Source organism: Bos javanicus, chromosome 15, assembly GCF_032452875.1.
Source record: "Bos javanicus breed banteng chromosome 15, ARS-OSU_banteng_1.0, whole genome shotgun sequence".
Classification (NCBI taxonomy): domain Eukaryota; kingdom Metazoa; phylum Chordata; class Mammalia; order Artiodactyla; family Bovidae; genus Bos; species Bos javanicus.
Window position 1 is genome coordinate 48,906,479 of NC_083882.1, and position 19,883 is coordinate 48,926,361.

Here is a 19,883-nt window from a genome sequence, read left to right on the forward strand (position 1 = left end):
CCTGGCGTGCTGCGATTCATGGGGTCGCAAAGAGTCAGACACGACTGAGTGACTGAACTGAACTGAACTGATGAGTAAATTTTAGACATAGTGTTCCTTTGCTCCTAAATATTTAAATGTGCTTTCCTAGGAAAAAATAGTCTACTGCCTAACTGTAGTATTATAGACAGTATCAGGACATTTAGCACTGAAGTAATATTGTAACCTAAGTATTAGTCCATATCTGAGGTTAAAAATAGTTCAAAGACCTATATGTATATTTTTCTTCCCTGAAATTCAATTCAGGATTATATAATGCATTTTATATTCATGTCTCCTTAGACTTCTTCAACCTACAGCAATTCCTCAGACTTTTTGCCTTTGTCCTTTGTTTTGTTTCATTTTTGAGGATTCACTTACTTTATATTTTAAACTTTATATTAAAGTCTAATATAAGTACAGAAATTATACTTTGTACAGCTTACATGGTTTTATGCAAAGGAGACATAAATGTGTAACAACCCAACTGAGGTTTAGAACATTATTTTCACCAAGAAGCTCCTTCCTGAATTGGTCATTACATCACCATTTCTGCAAGAAAAGGAAAGGACTTATGTTCAGTATTTACTCTTTTATGTTTCTTAATTTCTTTACCCAGATACAGTACATGAATCTATGTCACATAGCTGTCATGCCAGATTATGAAAACTGACTTATGATGGCAAATTAAGAACAATAAAAATTACATAGAAAACTAAAGAATTTCAATAACATGGATTTTTGTAGTTTTATTTTGTTTTGAAATTTTGTTACCATGCACAAAGAGAAAAGCTTGATTGCATTATTCATAGCAAATTTTATGAACAGAATATTTTTACCATATGCATAAGAATGTGCTTAATCTTTGCACCATAGACAAGTAGATTGAGAAATGGAGGGAACACCAAGTAAATGCTAGAAATGAGGATGTGGATGTAAGGTGAGATATGAGAACCAAACCAATGTCAAGGAAGGAGAAGAAGGCAGGGAGGTAGAGTTGGAAGAAGACACCAATATGAGCGATGCAAGTATTGTATGCTTTCAACCTTGCCTCCCTCTGGGTCAAAAGAATAAGCTGTGACACATATACACAGGACAATGTAATGAATGTAAGGCCAAACCCTGCACAGTGAAGTTCAGTTCATTCGCTCAGTCATGTCCGACTCTTTGCGACCCCATGAACTGCAGCATGCCAGGCTTCCCTGTCCATCACCAGGTCCCGGACTTTACCCAAACTCATGTCCATTGAATCGGTGATGCCATCCAACCATCTCATCCTCTGTTGTCCCCTTCTCCTCCTGCCTTCAATCTTTACCAACATCAGGGTCTTTTCAAATGAGTCAGCTCTTCGCATCAGGTGTCCACAGTATTGGAGTTTCAGCTTCAACATCAGTCCTTCCAATGAACACTCAGGACTGATTTCCTTTAGGATGACTGGTTGGATCTCTTTGCCATCCAAGGGACTCTCAAGAGTCTTCTCCAACACCACAATTCAAAAGCATCAATTCTTCGGCGCTCAGCTTTCTTTAGAGTCCAACTCTCACATCCATACGTGACCACTGGAAAAACCATAGCTTTGACTAGATGGACCTTTGTTGGTAAAGTAATGTCTCTGCTTTAGAATATGCTATCTAGGTTGCTCATAACTTTCCTTCCAAGGAGTAAGTGTCTTTTAATTTCATGGCTGCAATCACCATCTTCAGTAATTTTGGAGCCCAGAAAAATAAAGTTTGACACTGTTTCCACTGTTTCCCCATCTATTTGCCATAAAGTGTTGGGACCAGATGCCATGATTTTAGTTTTCTGAATGTTGAGCTTTAAGCCAACTTTTTTTCACTCTCCTCTTTCACTTTCATCAAAAGACTCTTTAGTTCTTCTTCACTTTCTGCCATAAGGGTGATGTCATCTGCATATCTGAGGTTTTTTGATATTTCTCCCAGCAATCTTGATTGTGGCTTGTGCTTCCTCCAGCCCAGCATTTCTCATGAGGTACTCTGCATATAAGTTAAATAAGCAGGGTGACAATATCCAGCCTTGGCGTACTCCTTTTCCTATTTGAAACCAGTCTGTTGTTCCATGTCCAGTTCTAATTGTTGCTTCCTGACCTGCATACAGGTTTTTCAAGAGGCAGGTCAGGTGGTCTGGTATTCCTATCTCTTTCAGAATTTTCCACAGTTTATTGTGGTCCACACAGTCAAAGGCTTTGGCATGGTCAATAAAGCAGAAGTAGATGTTTTTGGAACTCTCTTGCAACAGTGAAAGCCAAAAACAAACCATAGATTCTGTTGACCCAGAAATTTCCTGCAAGCAGTTTCACAATGGCCATATGCTCACATTAGGGGTGGGAGATGACTCTTGTATGGTAAGATTATAACTAGAACTTTATAAATATTAGGCACCAGAGTCTTTTCAGGTGGCGCTAGTGGTAAAGATCCTGCCTGCCAATGTAGGAGATGTAAAAGAAGCAGGTTCGGTCCCTTGGTTGGGAAGATCCCCTGGAGGAGGAAATGGCAACCCATATCAGTACTCTTGCCTGGAGAATCCCATGGACAGAGGAGCCCAGCAGGCTACAGTCCATAGGGTCTCAGAGATGGACACAACTGAAGCGACTTAGCACACATGCAGACACAAAAATGGTAGCCTGGAGTGGTACCACAGCCTTGATTTGGGGTAACTAAAGGGTGGGTGAAGATGGCAATATGTCTCAGTGGATGGCGACTTAGTGGTCCAGGGCCATGGCAAACAGGAAGCCCACCTCTATGCACTGTAATGTGTGAATAAGCACTTTTGAGGCAATCAGGAATCAAAATAAACCTGTTACATGAAACCAGAAGATTCCAAGCATCTTGGGCACAATGCTGGTACAAAGGGCAATATCTGTGACTCCTAGCATGCCTAGGAAAATGTTCATGGCCTCATGGAAACTGTGTTCTGATTTGATAATGATAAACAGCAGGAAATTTCTAATCATAGGAATGAGATACATGACACAGAATGGAGTTCCAATCTAGCACTGCACAGACTCTAGGCCTGGGATCCCTATTAGGGTCAACACAGAAGACATGAAGACTGTGATGTTGGAAATGGACATAGTGTCCTTGGGTCTTCTGATGCAAATAAATGTTTTTCAGTTAAAGCTACTCCTTCTTTTTCTACCTTTTATTTTCACCCAAAGTCAACATATTGAGTCCTGATTTTATAGAAATCTGAGATCATATCATCCATCTCATTTACATATCTAAAGTATTAAAGAAAGATCCAAAGATGTACATCACTCTTTTTAAGAAAGATATCCCATAAGTAGAAATCCACAGTTCTTGTACCACAGTAAAATCTTTTATACAATATTTTAAAACCAGCAAAACAACTAAGGTAGAAAATAAACTTCTGACTTGACTGTTTTAATTTCATACCTTTGGACCAAAAAATAGACAACAATTTTTCTTGAAAATTTTATTTTAATCAAAGTTTGATGAATTTCTCCACATTCTACTTAATTGCTTTGCTACTGTTTTTTGTCAGTTGTCTCTAAATCAGAAAGAGTTGGTTTGGACCAGCAAATACTCAGACTCTGACCAATATATGAGAGTGAAAAGTTTACTATGAAAGAGAATAGAGATAGAAGTACGTGTGACCCAAAGTTTTATATATATATATATATATATATATATATATATCCATCTATCAAACTATACTATCTGTCCCTATGTAAGACAGAATATTCTTCAGGAGAATGTGAAGGAAGTGTTTAAAATAAAGGTTATTGAAATCCATAAAGATTTAGTGAATTTGGGCTAAAGTTCATTGCTACAGTTTACATTTCTAGTAAACCTATATTTTTGCCTATAATTCTGAAAGTTTAAATCCTTAACGTTTTTGCCCTTACATTAGATTAAAAAATTCCATAATAACTGTAATGTATATTACAGATACATAGAGGGAGCAATCTCCAAGGAAGCAAGAGAAGCATCAGGAGTCATGCATAGCAGTAAGAAGACTATTCTTAAAGACTCAAGGATATAGGAACATGTGTAAATACTTACCTTGACTGGAATAGAGCCTTGTTTTGTGGTTTTAAACAGTTCAAAGTTACCAATACTATAAGATCTGGATAATTTAGGCTTGCTGCTAAGTCGCTTCAGTCGTGTCCGACTGAATGGACCCCATGGACTGCAGCCTACCAGGCTTCTCCGTCCATGGGATTCTCCAGGCAAGAACTGATAAGAATTTGGGCTTATCAGTTCTTAATGAAATAGATAATCTGGAATACTTGCATCATTCTTGTGAACCCACACATAAAGAATTAATAGAAAATGAAGAAATGCAAGGATATGTTCCTTAAAAGGAGTTAAAATTAGAATGGAAATAGAAGACTGAGGATTGACATTGGGACTAATTGAGCAGAGACTACCAAGAAATTGAGGAATTTGTGATCATTTATCAATTCACTGAGAACTAATTTTTATGAAAACCTGGGTCATGAATTATATTAATATTTTTTTTCTGATCAAAAGCATTACTTGTTAAATGTTAAAGTGACATAAATTTCAATCAAATAATCCTCAAAACTACACATTGGAGAAATGTTTATAATTCTGAGAAAATAAAGTTAGCTTATTTCTTTCTTTCATAGACTCTCCAATAAAGTTGCTTTATGTCAGTAATCTCATAAGAAGCTAATCCTACAATGAGTAGTCAATAAATTGGGCAGTAATGCAGGAAGCAGTTGTGGTTCGTGCTGCTAAAATGCAAGTAAAAGAATGAAGAGGTAATTTTAATGTAGGATTTGAGCATGATCTGACAAGTACAGAGAGAGGAATAGCAGGTGGGAAGTATGCAGGTGAATACAAGGATGATGGGATGGGGTGATTATTATTGAAAAAAATGGTAATGAAAAACTATGAAGATAAATTTGGGAGTAAAGAGACTTACTCACCAACTGTTGGGAGCTGGTTCTGCTCTAACTAGATACAAGAAGAGTACTGTCATTTTCATATCACTATCACCCATGGCTTGGAACTCCTCAGCTTGTCTTATCCTTTGCAGAATGTGTCCTGAAATACCTCTTGCTTTTACCTGTACCTTTGTAACTGCACATAGTCAACATCAGGAACTTTAATTATGTGGTGCTGGGCCATCTGCCATGGGTGCCCATCTCTGAGATAACCTTTTATGCTTTTCTTTTTTATGTGAAATACAGAAATCCCTCATTTTTTGTAGGTCTGTCTGAGATAATGTTTTTGCATTTATTGTCCAGTAAAACTCACAACAAAATCTGTGTTATTCTGGGATATACATCAATTTATTCAGCTTGAATTAAAACAAAAAGCTGCTAGCTACTGATTTTAATGTTTTATAATGGAATTGTGAAAAGGAGGAGTTATAAACACAAAATGAGGCATTTATTACCCACTAGCTAAAGACACAGGGGTTTTAATCATGCCTACTTGGGTTATTTGGACCTCAGTTCAGTTCAGTCACTCGGTTGTGTCTGATTCTTTGAGATCCCATGAATCGCAGCACGCCAGGCCTCCCTGTCCATCACCAACTCCCGGAGTTCACCCAAACTCATGTCCATTGAGTCAGTGATGCCATCCAGCCATCTCATCCTCTGTCGTCCCCTTCTCCTCCTGCCCCCAATCCCTCCCAGCATCAGAGTCTTTACCAAAGAGTTAACTCTTTGTATGAGGTGGCCAAAGTATTGGAGTTTCAGCTTTACCATCATTCCTTCCAAAGAACACCCAGGGCTGATCTCCTTCAGAATGGACTGGTTGGATCTCCTTGCAGTCCAAGGGACTCTCAAGAGTCTTCTCCAACACCATAGTTCAAAAGTATCAATTCTTCAGCATTCAGGTTTCTTCACAGTCCAACTTTCACATCCATACATGACTACTGGAGAAACCATAGCCTTGACTAGACAGACCTTTGTTGCAAAGTAATGTCTCTGTTTTTGAATATGCTATCTAGGTTGGTCATAACTTTCCTTCCAAGGAGTAACTGTCTTTTAATTTCATGACTGCAGTCATCATCTGCGGTGATTTTGGAGCCCAAAAATATAAAGTTTGACACTGTTTCCCCATCTATTTCCCATGAAGTGATGGGACCAAATGCAATATCCCTGAAATCATTGCTACAACTTTCAGATAATTCCTTACCATTCTCCACCTCCACACCACACACAGGCTAAGTACAGAGATATAATTTTAATAGGCTGAGGGTTTTTTAAATTAATTTATTTATTTTAATTGGGGGCTAATTACTTTACAATATGGTGGCTTTTGTCATACATCAACATGAATCAGCCATGGGTATATACATGTGTCCCACTGTCCGGAAGCCCCTTCCCACCTCCCTCTTCACCCCATCCCTCCCAGAGCACCATAGGCTGAATTTCTTTTCTGTTGTTCTCATTGACAAATAAGTATAAAGTCTATTTAAATGCAAACATATTCTATACTAATGAATTCTATTTAAATAGAATTCCTTCTATGTGACCCTTCCTTTTAATGAGGCAATTCTGACATGAATTTTATGTTCCATTCACTATTGAAAGTGGCATATTGAACTCTCCTACAATTTTTGTGTGGCTGTGGATATCTCCCTTTAGTTATATTGATGCTTGCTTCACATATTTGGGGTCTCTAGTATTTATAATGTATTTTCATAGTGAATTCTCCCTTTTAATATTATGTGATGTCTTTGCTTTTAAGTGACTTTTTTTTTTTTTTTCCGTGTTCTGCAGCTTACAAGATCTTAATTCTCGGCATGCATGCTTAGTTGCTCAGTCTTGTCTGACTCTTTGCTACCCCATGGAATATAGCCCAGAGACTAACTCCATGGACTTTAGATTATAAGCTCCTCTGTCCTTGGAATTTTCCAAGCAAGAATACTGGAGCCGGGTTGCCATTTCCTCCTCTGGGGATCTTCCCAACCCAGGGATCAAACCCACATCTCCTGTGTCTCCTGCATTGGCTGGGGATTCTTTACCACTGAGCCACCTGGGAAGTGATTAGTTCCCTGACCAGGGACCAAATCCCTGGCCCAAGGCAGTGAAAGTGCTAAGTCCTATCCACTGGACCTACAGGGAACTCATGCTGACAATTTTAGCTAAAAGTTTATTTTGTCTGATAAAAGCATCCCCATACCTGCCTTTTGTTTGCCATTGTCATGAGGTTTCTTCTGCGCATTTACTTTCAGCCTCCATGTGTTCATAATTCTTAAATCCGTTGACTCTCTTGTAGATAGTATATAGTTAGATTTAGTTTTTATTTAGTCATATATCTTTTACATATATCTGGTTATCCATTAACAAGTTTTGTATTCCTTCTCTCACTGTATTTTTTTTCACATTTTCGTTCATGATTTATATTTACAGAGCTTTTTAAAGCCAAATACTTTATGGGTCAAATTTATTTCTGCATTATTCAACAAGATGTCATTCCAAAATTTCTTCTACTTCCATATCTTTAATAGCGTGTTCTGTTTGCTTTATTGTAGTAAAGTGTTTCCTTGGTTTATTTCTTTCTTGAACTGTAAATCAGTCCAAAATTAGAAATGAGATGTCCCTCCCTGTGTACTTGGTTCCTCTTAAAAACTCTTATGAGTCCTCAGTGTTAAAGATTGATTAAAGACAATTTAAACATGATCTCTACCAGTGCAGCATCCTGGGAGAACATGAAGGTGCATGGGCAGAGGAATAGCAAAGAGTAAAGAAAGATCTGAAGTCTTTTTTTGGAAGTCAGTTTCTCCCATGACAGGTTTGATTTTAGCTCATATTTTAAGATGATATATTAATTCATTCAGAGCATCATCATTGTTTACATTGATAATATTGGATTAAACTCTCTATAATGCTGATAGATAATGTTGCTGATAAGATAATGTTATATGTTATCTTAAAGCCTTCAGATTAATTGATCTTGAATACAATTGATAAAAAATAGAGAAATGTTAAATCGTTCATTATACAATGCCATTTTTATTGAAGTTTTAAGAAGTCTCAGGTATTATCCTTGTTCACACAAGTGTAAATAAGACAAAGTTACTGTCCTCTACATACTTGCGGTAAATGATTTTTAAGTATTGGAATTTATTTGTCTCTATTTTTAATTCTACAACTTAAACCTTCAAATTTGGGTAAAACTCAAATTTGGGTTAACATATTAAAATGCCTCTTGAAGGATGTGCTCTATTTAAGTCCTATGATAATTTTGTTTCCTAAAAACATTTTATCTGTGAATAGACCTAATTTATTTTTATAAATCTTTTTTGTGTTTTCTTTCTTATACCACTAATTCCATGTTTACAGAATTTAGTTTACATCCTATAGGTTTTGTGTTGTTGTCATTGGTATTATTGATTTTACATTATTTTTATATCAGTATTTCAGACAAAAAATAGACAAAAATAGATGTCATTAAAATTTTCAACATATAGATTCACAAGGAGATATCAGAAAATGAATCATGGCCAGAATTACAGCTAAGTGTTGGATTAACAGTTTGAAGATATGAATGTTTGAGATGATCCTTAGAAGTTATCTGGGATCAACTGCTGTTTTCTACAAGTTACTTATCTGTGCATGTCTAAGTGTTACTCAAGAGAAAGCTCTAGGTTGTAAGGTACAGGGCAAAAACAATAATGGAAACAATTGGAAATCACAATATAAGAGTTTTTTAGAGTAGTAAACCAAAGTTCTTAAGTATTGGATGATTTATTAAGTGTCTCCTTCCATTATGAGTATCTGAGATTTAAAATATTTTTTCAGATGTAGAAATGTGTAGAAGACCTAGCTTTTAGCATATTGATGTTGCTACTTTGAACTAACCTAAATTTTCTTTAGAAAGATCCACTAATGATTAAGATGTTTGGAGCATACAAATATTGTTAGTACATGGTCACGGATTTGTTTGGTCTTCACTCCATAGATGATTGGGTTGAGAAAAGGTGGAACTAACAGGTAAAGGTTAGATAAAAGGATATGAACGTATGGTGGTATGTGAGAACCAAACCTATGTGTGAAGAAAGAGAAGAAGCCAAGGAGGTAGAACTGCAGGAAGACACAAATATGAGTGATGCATGTATTAAAGGCTTTGAATCTTGCCTCCTTCTGGGGCAGTTGAAAGACAGTGATAAAGATCTGAATGTAGGACAAGGTGATAAAGATTATGTCAAATCCTAAGATAGTGAAGGCAACAAATAGACCATAGATCTTGTTGATCCGTATATCTTCAATAGCCAGCTTCACAATGGCCATGTGCTCACAGTAAGAGTGGGAGACAACTGTGGTTCGGTAGAATTTGAGACGATATTTGATTAGTACCAGGCATGGCGCTCCAAGTATGGCAGCTCTGAGTGTCACCCCAACCCCAATGTGAGTCAAGAGTTTTTGGGAGAAGATGCTGGCATGTCTCAAGGGATTACAGATGGCCACATACCGATCTAGGGCCATCGCCAGCAGGACACCTGATTCAATTCCCTGGAATGAGTGAAGAAGCCACATTTGTAGAAGACATGCTTCAAAAGAAATCTCCATCAAGTGAAACCAGAAGATGCCTAACATTTTGGGGAGAATACAAGTGCTAAGTGCAATGTCTGTGGCCCCCAACATAGTGAGAAGAATGTACATAGGACTATGGAGGCTGTTTTCATATTTGATTATCACCAAAATTAGAGTATTCCCAATTACTGCCATAAGGTACATGACACAGAATGGAATCCCGATCCAGCATTGCACTGACTCCAGGCCAGGAATTCCGATGAGTGTTAATACAGAGGGCATGAAGACTGAGCCATTGGGTCCGAGCATGGCGATTTGGTCAGTAGACTCAAGTAGGGATATCGCTGTTTCATCTCCTATTCCCTGTTAAGTCTAAAAAATTAAAAATAAGGACAAATTATTTAAGTAAAACATACTTTAGTTCAATTAGGAGGATACCATTTTATCGGTCCCAATGGCTCCTCTCTAATTTTCAATCTCTTTTTCCAATGTCTTTCAATGATCAATTATGAGATTCTATGTTTCTGCATGCCTTTATCATTTTCAATGAGAAAAATTAACTGGACTGGATAACTTCTTTCTAGTCTTTGAATACTGGAACAAATAAATTCCCTTTAGCTTGTGTTTGCTAATCACCCTCAGTACTGTCTTTATGACCCGCCAATTCAAATTGAGGGAACAATTCATTTAATTCAGAGTAAAGAATTTCAAAAACTAAACTGTACCTAGATTAGACATGAAGGATCTATACCAATGGTAAATCATTCTGCTTGATTATAATCAGAAAACAAGTTTAATGAGAATATTTTTTCATTTTGAAACTCACTTTTTTTTTTTCTAGGTTAGCCTCTTCATTATTGGATCCCTCTGCAATAGACTCTCAGACTGCTTTAAATCTAATTTTTCAAATTTTCAGTATTTTCCCAAAGACAAGCTCTACATCTTTACCTTCTGTTTCTTAAACTCTGATAAGACAAATCCATTAATTTTATTTTATTTTATTTTTGATTTTTAAAAAGCTTTTTATTTTGTATTGGGATATAGCCAATTAACAAACAATGCTGTGATAGTCTCAGGTGAACAGTGAAGAGGCTCAGCCTTACATATACATGTATCCGTTCTCCCCCAAAGTCCCCTCCTATCCAGGCTACCACATAACATTGAACAGAATTCCGTCCACAAAACACTGAACATAGTTCCATGAGCTATACAGTAGGTCCTTGTTGGTTATCAACTATAAAATAATAGTCTGTATACATTGTTTCCAAACTGTCCCTTCCCTCTTCCTTTTCCCCAGCAACCCTAATCTCATTCTCAAAGTCTATGAGTCTGTTTCTGTTTTGTACATAAATTAATTTGTATAATTTCTTTTTAGATAATGGGTGTTACCTTTTATCCTTAGCTTGAAGGATAGCTTGAAGAAAAATCTCAGGTTCTTGTCCTCTCTATCATCCTTCAAGTTACCCTTTATCCTTAGCTTGAAGATCTCCCTTTTAGATCTTTTCTCACTATGCCCTGTTGTGTGCAAATCACTTGTATTCAACTTCAAGTACCAACCTATACCTCCTATGCTTCCCTTTCATTATCAATAAACATTTAGCCTGAATATTTAGTTTTTCTTAACTATTTGCAGTAACATACAACTCTCTATGAAATTTAATGTTTCCTTTACTTAAAGCCTTGGGCATCTTATAGCCACTAAAACTACAATTTCTATCCAGGTAAACATTTTTATTTTATACAGCTGTTTTTCATAGGAGCAGATTCATCTCTTAGTCTCTGCCCTTCAGTGATTACTTCACCCATAACACCGTATGCTTCCAGGGCCTCTTATGAGTGGCTTTGTCTTATCATTTTCCAAAGTCTTCAGGGTTTTTCTTGCCTGCTAATGAAAGTTGCTCAGTCATGTCCAACTCTAAGGGCTCAGAATAACCCACCACTTTGTATTTGTAGATATGGATCATGTAAACTGTCAAAAAAACATCTTTTAAGGTACAGTTGTCTGTCTCAAAAAATTTATATAACTGTGCTTTGAGTTCTCAGAGAAGGCAATGGCACTCCACTCCAGTACTCTTGCCTGGAAATTCCCAAGGATGGAGGAGCCTGGTAGGCTGCAGTCCATGGGGTCGCTAAGAGTCAAGACACAACTGAGGGACTTCACTTTCACTTTTCCCTTTCATGCATTGGAGAAGGAAATGGCAACCCACTCCAGTGTTCTTGCCTGGAGAATCCCAGGGACGGGGGAGCCTGGTGGGCTGTCTATGGGATCACACAGAGTTGGACACGACTGAAGTGACTTAGCAGCAGTAGCTTTGAGTTCTAACAGGAGGAAAAGTTCTGAGAGCTTTTTAAGATGCTATTCCTGAGTTATAATCCTCAATTTGGCTCAAATAACATTTTCTGTTTCTTGTTGTTGTTCAGTCTCTCATCCATGTCTGACTCTTTGTAACCACATGGACTTCAGTACTTCAGGCTTCCCTGTCCTTCACTATCTCCTGGAGTTTGCTCTAACTCATGTCCATTGAGTAAGTGATGCCATCCACTCATCTAGCCCTCTGTCATCCCCTTCTCCTCCTGCCTTCAATCTTTCCCAGCATCAGGGTATTTTCCGATGGGTCAGTTCTTCACTTCAGGTGGCCAAACTATTGGAACTTCAGCTTCAGCATCAGTCTTTCCAATGAATATTCAGGATTGATTTCCTTAGGATGGACTGGTTTGATCTCCTTGTAGTCCAAGGGACTCTCAAGAGTCTTCAATACCACAGTTCCAAAGCATCAATTTGACTCTCAGTCTTCTTTATAGTCCAACTCTCACATACATACGTGACTACTGGAAAAACTATAGCGTTGACCATACAGATCTTTGTCAGCAAAGCAATGTCTTTGCTTTTTACTATGTTGTAGCCCTTTCTATTTCTTAGATTAGTTTTTTTCACTGACACTAACTTTATGAGTCCTAATATTCTTCTACAGTAAGGCTTCCTTGGTTATTTTTTTAAATTTTATTTTATTTTTGAACTTTACAATATTGTATTGATTTTGCCAAATATGGAAATGAATCCACCACAGGTAAGTATTGTTTTTTTACTGCTGCTGCTGCTGCTAAGTTGCTTCAGGCGTGTCTGACTCTGTGTGACTCCATAAATGGCAGCCCACCAGGCTCCGCTCTTCCTGGGATTCTCCAGTCAAGAGCACTGGAGTGGGTTGTCATTTCCTTCTCCAATGCACGAAAGTGAAAAGTGAAAGTGAAGTCGCTCAGTCGTGTCTGACTTTGCGACCCCATGGGCTGCAGCCTACCAGGCTCCTCCGTCCATGGGACTTTCCAGGCAAGAGTACAAGAGTGGGTTGCCATTGCCTTCTCCTGTTTTCTTACAGGGCAGGAAAAAAAAAAAAAAGACAGTCTTTAATGATTAAGAATTAACAGTTATGTGCCTTTAATCAAATTGGGAGAATAATTTGCCTAGGAAGTGGAATCATTTTTCAGTGGAATCATAATCAGATAAAAGAGACGTGGGGGGCACTCAAAGAGAAAATAGTTTGTACAAAAACCACAGAAGATTGTGAGCTATGGCAGGGCTGTATATAAAAAAAAATGTGTTTCATATGTAATATATTTCATAAGCAGAAATTATGGATAATAAAAAGCAAAGAATATAAAAAATGAAGTTAATGTTTTAAACCAAATGATTTAACATTTTAGGATTTAAGATCATCTTTTTTTGGAAGGTAAAAAAATTCATCTTCTAGCAGCTCGATGAATGGCTTGAAAGACATGGCAGCTCAGTGTGATGAGACTTGGATGGGAGACTAAGTCAGAAAGATATTTGTGACAGTCCATACATTATATCATGAGGAGATGTGGTCTACAAAAGAATAAAAAGAATGCAAAATCTGTTTTGCATTGGACTCATTGTCTTTATGTAACAGAAATTGGAAGGGATGAGGCTGAGTGTTCCTTGGTTGAGAATTATAGCAATGAATGACAAAAGACAAGCTGAAAGGAACTTTGTGTGCATAGATGTGTTTGTTTAGAAAGAGAATAAAGATATCTTAAATGCTGAAATTCATAAGCCTTACCCTTATGAATTCATAAATTCATAAGGGTAAATATACTTTGGTCATCTTTATAGCATAAAACTTGAATTATTAGTGTTACATACAGGTCCAATTTTGATTCAAACTGAATTTCAGGATCTAAAAGGTTTAAGGAATTCAGGGCTCTAAATCCACACTCCTTACAATCTCAGGAATTTTTCCTCAATGAACTCTCTGACATTCACCCACTGAGCTCTATCTCAAGTCCTCCAGTGACAGAGGACTCTCTCTTTTCTCAGATAGCTTGCCATATTTCAGGTCAGGTCTGAATGTCAAACAGATCTTCTGTACAACATCCTTAAATGGGCTCCTTCTAAATTCCTTATTAAATTCCCAAATATGCAATCCAACGACACACATTAGCTATGAGTCACGGCAGTGAATTGCACAGGATCTGAAGTCAGTCAACAGAGTTTAAATTCAACACAGACAGTTATGAAACTTTACATGGTTTTGATTTCATTACTAAGGACATATTCATGGATAGAAACATATTACAGTGTGATTGTGAGTATTCTATGACATAATCCATCTAAATATTTGGAAGGAAACATAAGATGTATTGATCTGTCAATAAATGCCAGTTTTTAATAAATGAACTTTTACCTTTTTCTCACAAATCACTCCAGATATTAAAAGAGCATTTTATCTGAAAGAGGATTTCTACTGAATTACTTGAAGGGTATCTTTTCTTCCTGCATCTTTTCTAGTCTAAACATGTATAATTTCCTGATCTCTTAACAAATAAGCTTTCCATTCATCTATCAGCACGCATATTATTCTCTAAAGGTCCTTCATTTTGTCAATCTCACTTAACAGTTTGTCACCAAGCATGGCTTAATTGATTCTGAAATGCTGTGAAAAGCATAGGGCACATCTTCCTAGCGTTTCATCACTTAATTACTGTAAGATTATATATTTTTTATCCTGGAATTATATAATCAAGTTGTGTGTGTGTGTATGTGTGTGTGTGTGTGTGTGTGTATGTATGTGTATATATATATATACATATATATATATAATAAAAGCAAGCCTCCAGTTTCCCACACTCAGTGCAGAATTTCAAACCCAAAGACTTACCAGGAATCCTCTGTGATGATACAGGTCGAAATCATAAAGCAGAAAATGATCTGATGTTTCAGATAGTGAAGGATGAATGTTTTGTACTGTAGCATGCACCTGGGGGACTGGTTTTTACCAGTCCCTGGTGAGCTTTTGGGTTCACTGGAGACAAGAATGAAAAAGGCACACTGTTGTTCAGAACATACAAGATTTATTCTCTAATGGTTTTTTACCTCGAAAAATTTCTCAAACTTTGGTTTCACTCTGGGACTGGGAAATAAAATGAGTCTCCTTTTAAAAGAGAAGACATTGTCCCAAGACCACACACATAAAAAAAAAATCAATGATGCTTATTAAAAAAATAATGAAATAATAAAGGTATACAATCACATCTTGAGATATTCAGATTGATCAGCATGGACATGCTGGAAGAGAAGTGAAAATATGTATTTTTGTAATTTAATTCTAGTTGGGGTACAAATATTTCTTCTTTATGCACATGGTTGGGACTGACTGGGAATGTTCACCTCAGAGCCTCAGTTACCAGTCAGTTTCTGATTTTCTTCTGGACAAAATCTGGTGACATAAATCTTTTCTGATTCCAAACCATCTCTCTCCAAACTGTCCCAGTTATGTTCAGAGTGATCATGAAAAAATGGTATACATTTTCAAAATTTTTATGTCCTTATAAAGTTTATATCAATTTCCCAACCTGAAACTGTTATTTATGTCAGGTATTATACTTACTTGGTTTAATCAAGGTTTATGACTCACAGTAGGGATTTTAAACTTTAGCATCAAAAGGAGGAAGGAAAACATTTCAGTTTTCTGAAAAGTACAAGAGAGAAGTTATCAACCCTGGATTATCTAAAGGCCTTAATTAAAATCACACTGGTTTTGCCCTATGTCATTGGGTCAGGTCCTATTTAGAAGCTCTATTCCTTTTGAATTAGGAGACTCACTGACCACATCCTCTTATTAAACAGCAATAAAATCATCATCATCTTAGAAAAAGCAATGGTATAGGATTGAAGGCAGATATACAGATAAGCCAGCTCAGCCTTGATCAGGGTATGTGCATGTCTTCACACCTGGGCACTCAGCGATTCACATCAGTAGATTGAAATCAGCCACAGCTGAGTATCTGCACCGGAGAAATAAAACCCAAAACCAGTGCACATAGTCAAATAAAAAGAAATAAATTTGAGTGAAATGTGAAAAATAAAAACAAGCCTGGACATCCCTTGTGGAGTTTTCTGAGTGAAAATGGATGTCATTACCAGGCAGAGAGAGAGGGATCATAGCAAAGCTTATATGGAGAGAGATCTGCCTGGAGCCAGCGTGAGGAACTCCGCTCGTGGCAAAGGTCATGAGGAAGGAGGCTTGGCATACGCAAAGGCAGTATCAAGCCTCAGGAGTCCCCCTGGAAATTCTCAAGCATCTACCCCCAAAACCAGAATCTGCCTACTTTACTGCTTTGTGCTCTCACCTACACTTCTGACATTACGGGGGGCTGTCCCCCACCACCTCACTCTGAAAAAGAGTTAACTTACAGTTCCAGTTAATAAAATTCCTGGGCGTGACAAGAGTGTTTCAACCTACAAACTCCTTTAGAAGTCCTCTAGACTGCCTGAACGGGTTCTTCCAGCTACATGTGATTGTTCAGAGCCTCCCAACCATGAGAGACATGAGATGTTCTAAACTGTCTAAATACAGATTCCTTTGAGCAGTTAAAAGTTTGATTAGAAATTGTATTGGTGAAGGGTTTTTCACTTTTTGGGCCAATGTTTGCTGCTAAGTTTCCATATCCCTTACCTACTGTGTCCCTGGCAGTGTATTGATTAATATAATTGGTGTACAGGAATGTAAGTAGTAGCTTTAATGTTTGTAACCTTGGACCCTTGAGTTAATTCTTTTCTTGTTATAGCCCACCACACCCTTGCCCTATAGGAATGCAACTTTATCTAATACTTTCAGAGGGTGGTGCCTGACTTTAGAATAATCACCTTTAGAGAAAAATAAGTTTTCTGAAGAAAGGATCTTAAAGTGTTGACAGGGCCCCTGGCCAGAAGATGATGTAAATCACCTAAACTTTTGCATATGATAAGTTTGAAAGCCTGGCTTCGATAAGGATCAAGGACTGCTGACCTTCCCCCATTATCCTCTATGCACAACTTAAGGTATAAAAACTACTTTGGAAAATAAAGTGCGGGCCTTGTTCACTGAAGCTTGGTCTCCCCATGTCGTTCTTTCTCTCACCTTCTGGCTGAATTCCCATCTGGACCATGGAGGCTCGTCAAGCCTACTAATTATGCCTGGGCTTCTAAGATCTGACCAGGGAGGCCTTAGTGTCTCCTCTCCTTCGGGAGAATGGAAGGATGCCTGCAGCCTACATAGGTGACACAAATTCCTTATTTTGGAATTTTATTAGCTTTCCACATAAACCAAGTTATTCAGCCTCTTTTCTCCACTGCATTTTCTCACTGAGCTATGCTTATTTGATCACTCTTTATATCTTTAATTCTATCGTATCCTGACTGCCGAAGCCGTCTCCCCTTCGAATTCCCTGGATCCACCGGGGCTGGACCCTGGCAGAGCTCTGTTTCCTTGGTGCAAGAGTAGACTCAGGTATCTCATGCATTAGAATGTCATTCAAATATGAAGATAAATGAAACTCTTATTTATGCTACAATCCAAATGAACCTTGGGAACATTAGTCTAAGTGAAAGCAGCCAGTCATAAAAGGTCAAATATTGTTTCATTTCACTTATATGAGATGTCCAGAGAAGTGAAATCACAGACACAGATGCAAAAAGTCAAGTAATGTGTGCCATGAAATGGGGGCAAAAGAATGCGGAATGGCTGCTAAAGGGGGATGGAATATCTTTATTGGGATGATGAAAATGTTCAGGGATTTGATAATAGTGATGAATGTCCAATTGTTTGGACATTCAAAAGCCAGAGTTGTATACTCTTAAAAGATTGTGCTAAATGGTATGTAAATTATATTTCAATAAATTTTAAAAAAGATTCATTATAGTATACAGAAACCATACTAAAAAAATTAATAGATATATGCTTTTAAATTTAGAATACATAAAATAATTGTGGTGATGTGATTTAATGATCAAGATGGCAACTAAGCTCAAATATAGTTGTTAAATATTTATCCTGGGGAAAAAGTTTATATTGGAATTCGGCATTCTACTCAACTTTTTGGTAAACACCTTAAACTGTTCTAAAAATAAATTAAAAATAATTAAAAAGCAGGAAATATCATTTGATAGCTGTGAAATAAGTTTTTTGAGTTTGGAACACCTCTTCCTCTACATTCCCTCATTAGGAAATCATGTAAATTATTGTCATTATTATTATTACTGTTCTGAGAATAAATGCTTATTATGAAAATTTGGTAGGATTTTTATGCATTTATTTTCTGAATGTTCCATTTATTATGCATTTATTCATAATTAAAGTGTGTCGTGTATTACACGACTAATATTACATATGCAAATGTGCATTCCCCACCCTACCACCCCCACCCCCCCGTCACCCCACTTGACTGCTTTCTTGCTTTTAGATTCTAGTTAGGCATTTCCTTTAAGGAGTTTAGCCATTTCCCTTTTTTTTCTCTACCCCTCCTAGTAGCCCTCATGCTGTGTATAATATAGACCACTCTAATTTATTTGTATATTCATGTTGTCGCAAACAGTTGGACATAACTTAGTGACTAAGCAACCAAAAACCCAAGCAAATGGAAGATGAGAAAGAAACCATTTTATTTTTCATAAGATTGAGAGAGGGAAAGTGAAGTGTTTGTTGCTCAGTCCTTCTGTGACCCCATGGACTACAGCCTACAAGGCTCCTTTGTCCATGGAATTTTCCAGGCATGAATACTGGAGTAGGCTGCCATTTCCTTCTGCAGACAAATAGTCTAACTGTCCACAATCTGATTCAGGATCAACACAGTGCATTTAATAATCATATCTATTTCAGATCAGTCACTCAGTCATGTCCAACTCTTTGTGACCCCATGAATCGCAGCACGCCAGGCTTCCCTGTCCATCACCAACTCCTGGAGTTCACCCAGACTCACGTCCATTGAGTCAGTGATGCCATCCAGCCATCTCATCCTCTGTCGTCCCCTTCTCCTCCTGCCCCCAATCCCTCCCAGCATCAGAGTCTTTTCCAGTGAGTCAACTCTTCCCATGACGTGGCCAAAGTACTGGAGTTTCAGCTTTAGCATCATTCCTTCCAAAGGAATCCCAGGGCTGATCTCCTTCAGAATGGAATGGTTGGATCTCCTTGCAGTCCAAGGGACTCTCAAAGAGTCTTCTCCAACACCACAGTTCAAAAGCATCAATTCTTCAGCACCCAGCCTTCTTCAGAGTCCAACTCTCACATCCATACATGACCACAGGAAAAACCATAGCCTTGACTAGACGAACCTTTGTTGGCAAAGTAATGTCTCTGCTTTTGAATATGTTATCTAGGTTGGTCATAACTTTCCTTCCAAAGAGTAAGCGTCTTTTAATTTCATGGCTGCAGTCACCATCTGCAGTGATTTTGGAGCCCAGAAAAATAAAGTCTGACACTGTTTCCACTGTTTCCCCGTCTATTTCCCATGAAGTGATGGGACCAGATGCCATGATTTTCGTTTTCTGAATGTTGAGCTTTAAGCCAACTTTTTCACTCTCCACTCTCACTTTCATCAAGAGGCTTTTGAGTTCCTCTTCACTTTCTGCCATAAGGGTGGTGTCATCTGCATATCTGAGGTTATTGATATTTCTCCCGGCAATCTTGATTCCAGCTTGTGTTTCTTCCAGTTCAGCGTTTCTCATGATGTACTCTGCATATAAGTTAAATAAGCAGGGTGACAATATAGAGCCTTGACTTACTCCTTTTCCTATTTGGAACCAGTCTGTTGTTCCATGTCCAGTTCATATCTCTTTAGACTTCTTTAACCTACAGGAATTCCTCAGATTTTCTTCTATCTTTTGTTTTCATTTCTAAGGATTTATTTTCTTACTATTTTAAAGCTTTATGTTGAAGTCTAACACATATACACAAATCATTTGTTTTAAAGCTTAAATAATTTTTCACAATATCAGAATAAATATGAAACAATCCATTTGAGTAATATAACACTATTTGCACCTACAAATCCCTGCCTGAATTTTTCATTACATCATAATTTCTGCAAGAAAAGG

At 37.5% G+C, this 19,883-nt stretch overlaps 1 protein-coding gene and 1 pseudogene across 1 annotated transcript; both read right to left on the bottom strand.

The window, feature by feature from the left end:
- Positions 1–836: 836 nt before the first annotated feature.
- On the bottom strand, positions 837–3,109 carry LOC133261297 (olfactory receptor 52A1-like; annotated as a pseudogene).
- Positions 3,110–8,869: 5,760 nt separating this feature from the next.
- On the bottom strand, positions 8,870–9,952 carry LOC133260989 (olfactory receptor 52A5-like). The gene has a single exon (XM_061439602.1). It carries the CDS (start codon positions 9,824–9,826, stop codon positions 8,870–8,872), a length of 957 nt encoding a protein of 318 aa, XP_061295586.1. The 5' UTR covers positions 9,827–9,952.
- Positions 9,953–19,883: the final 9,931 nt, after the last annotated feature.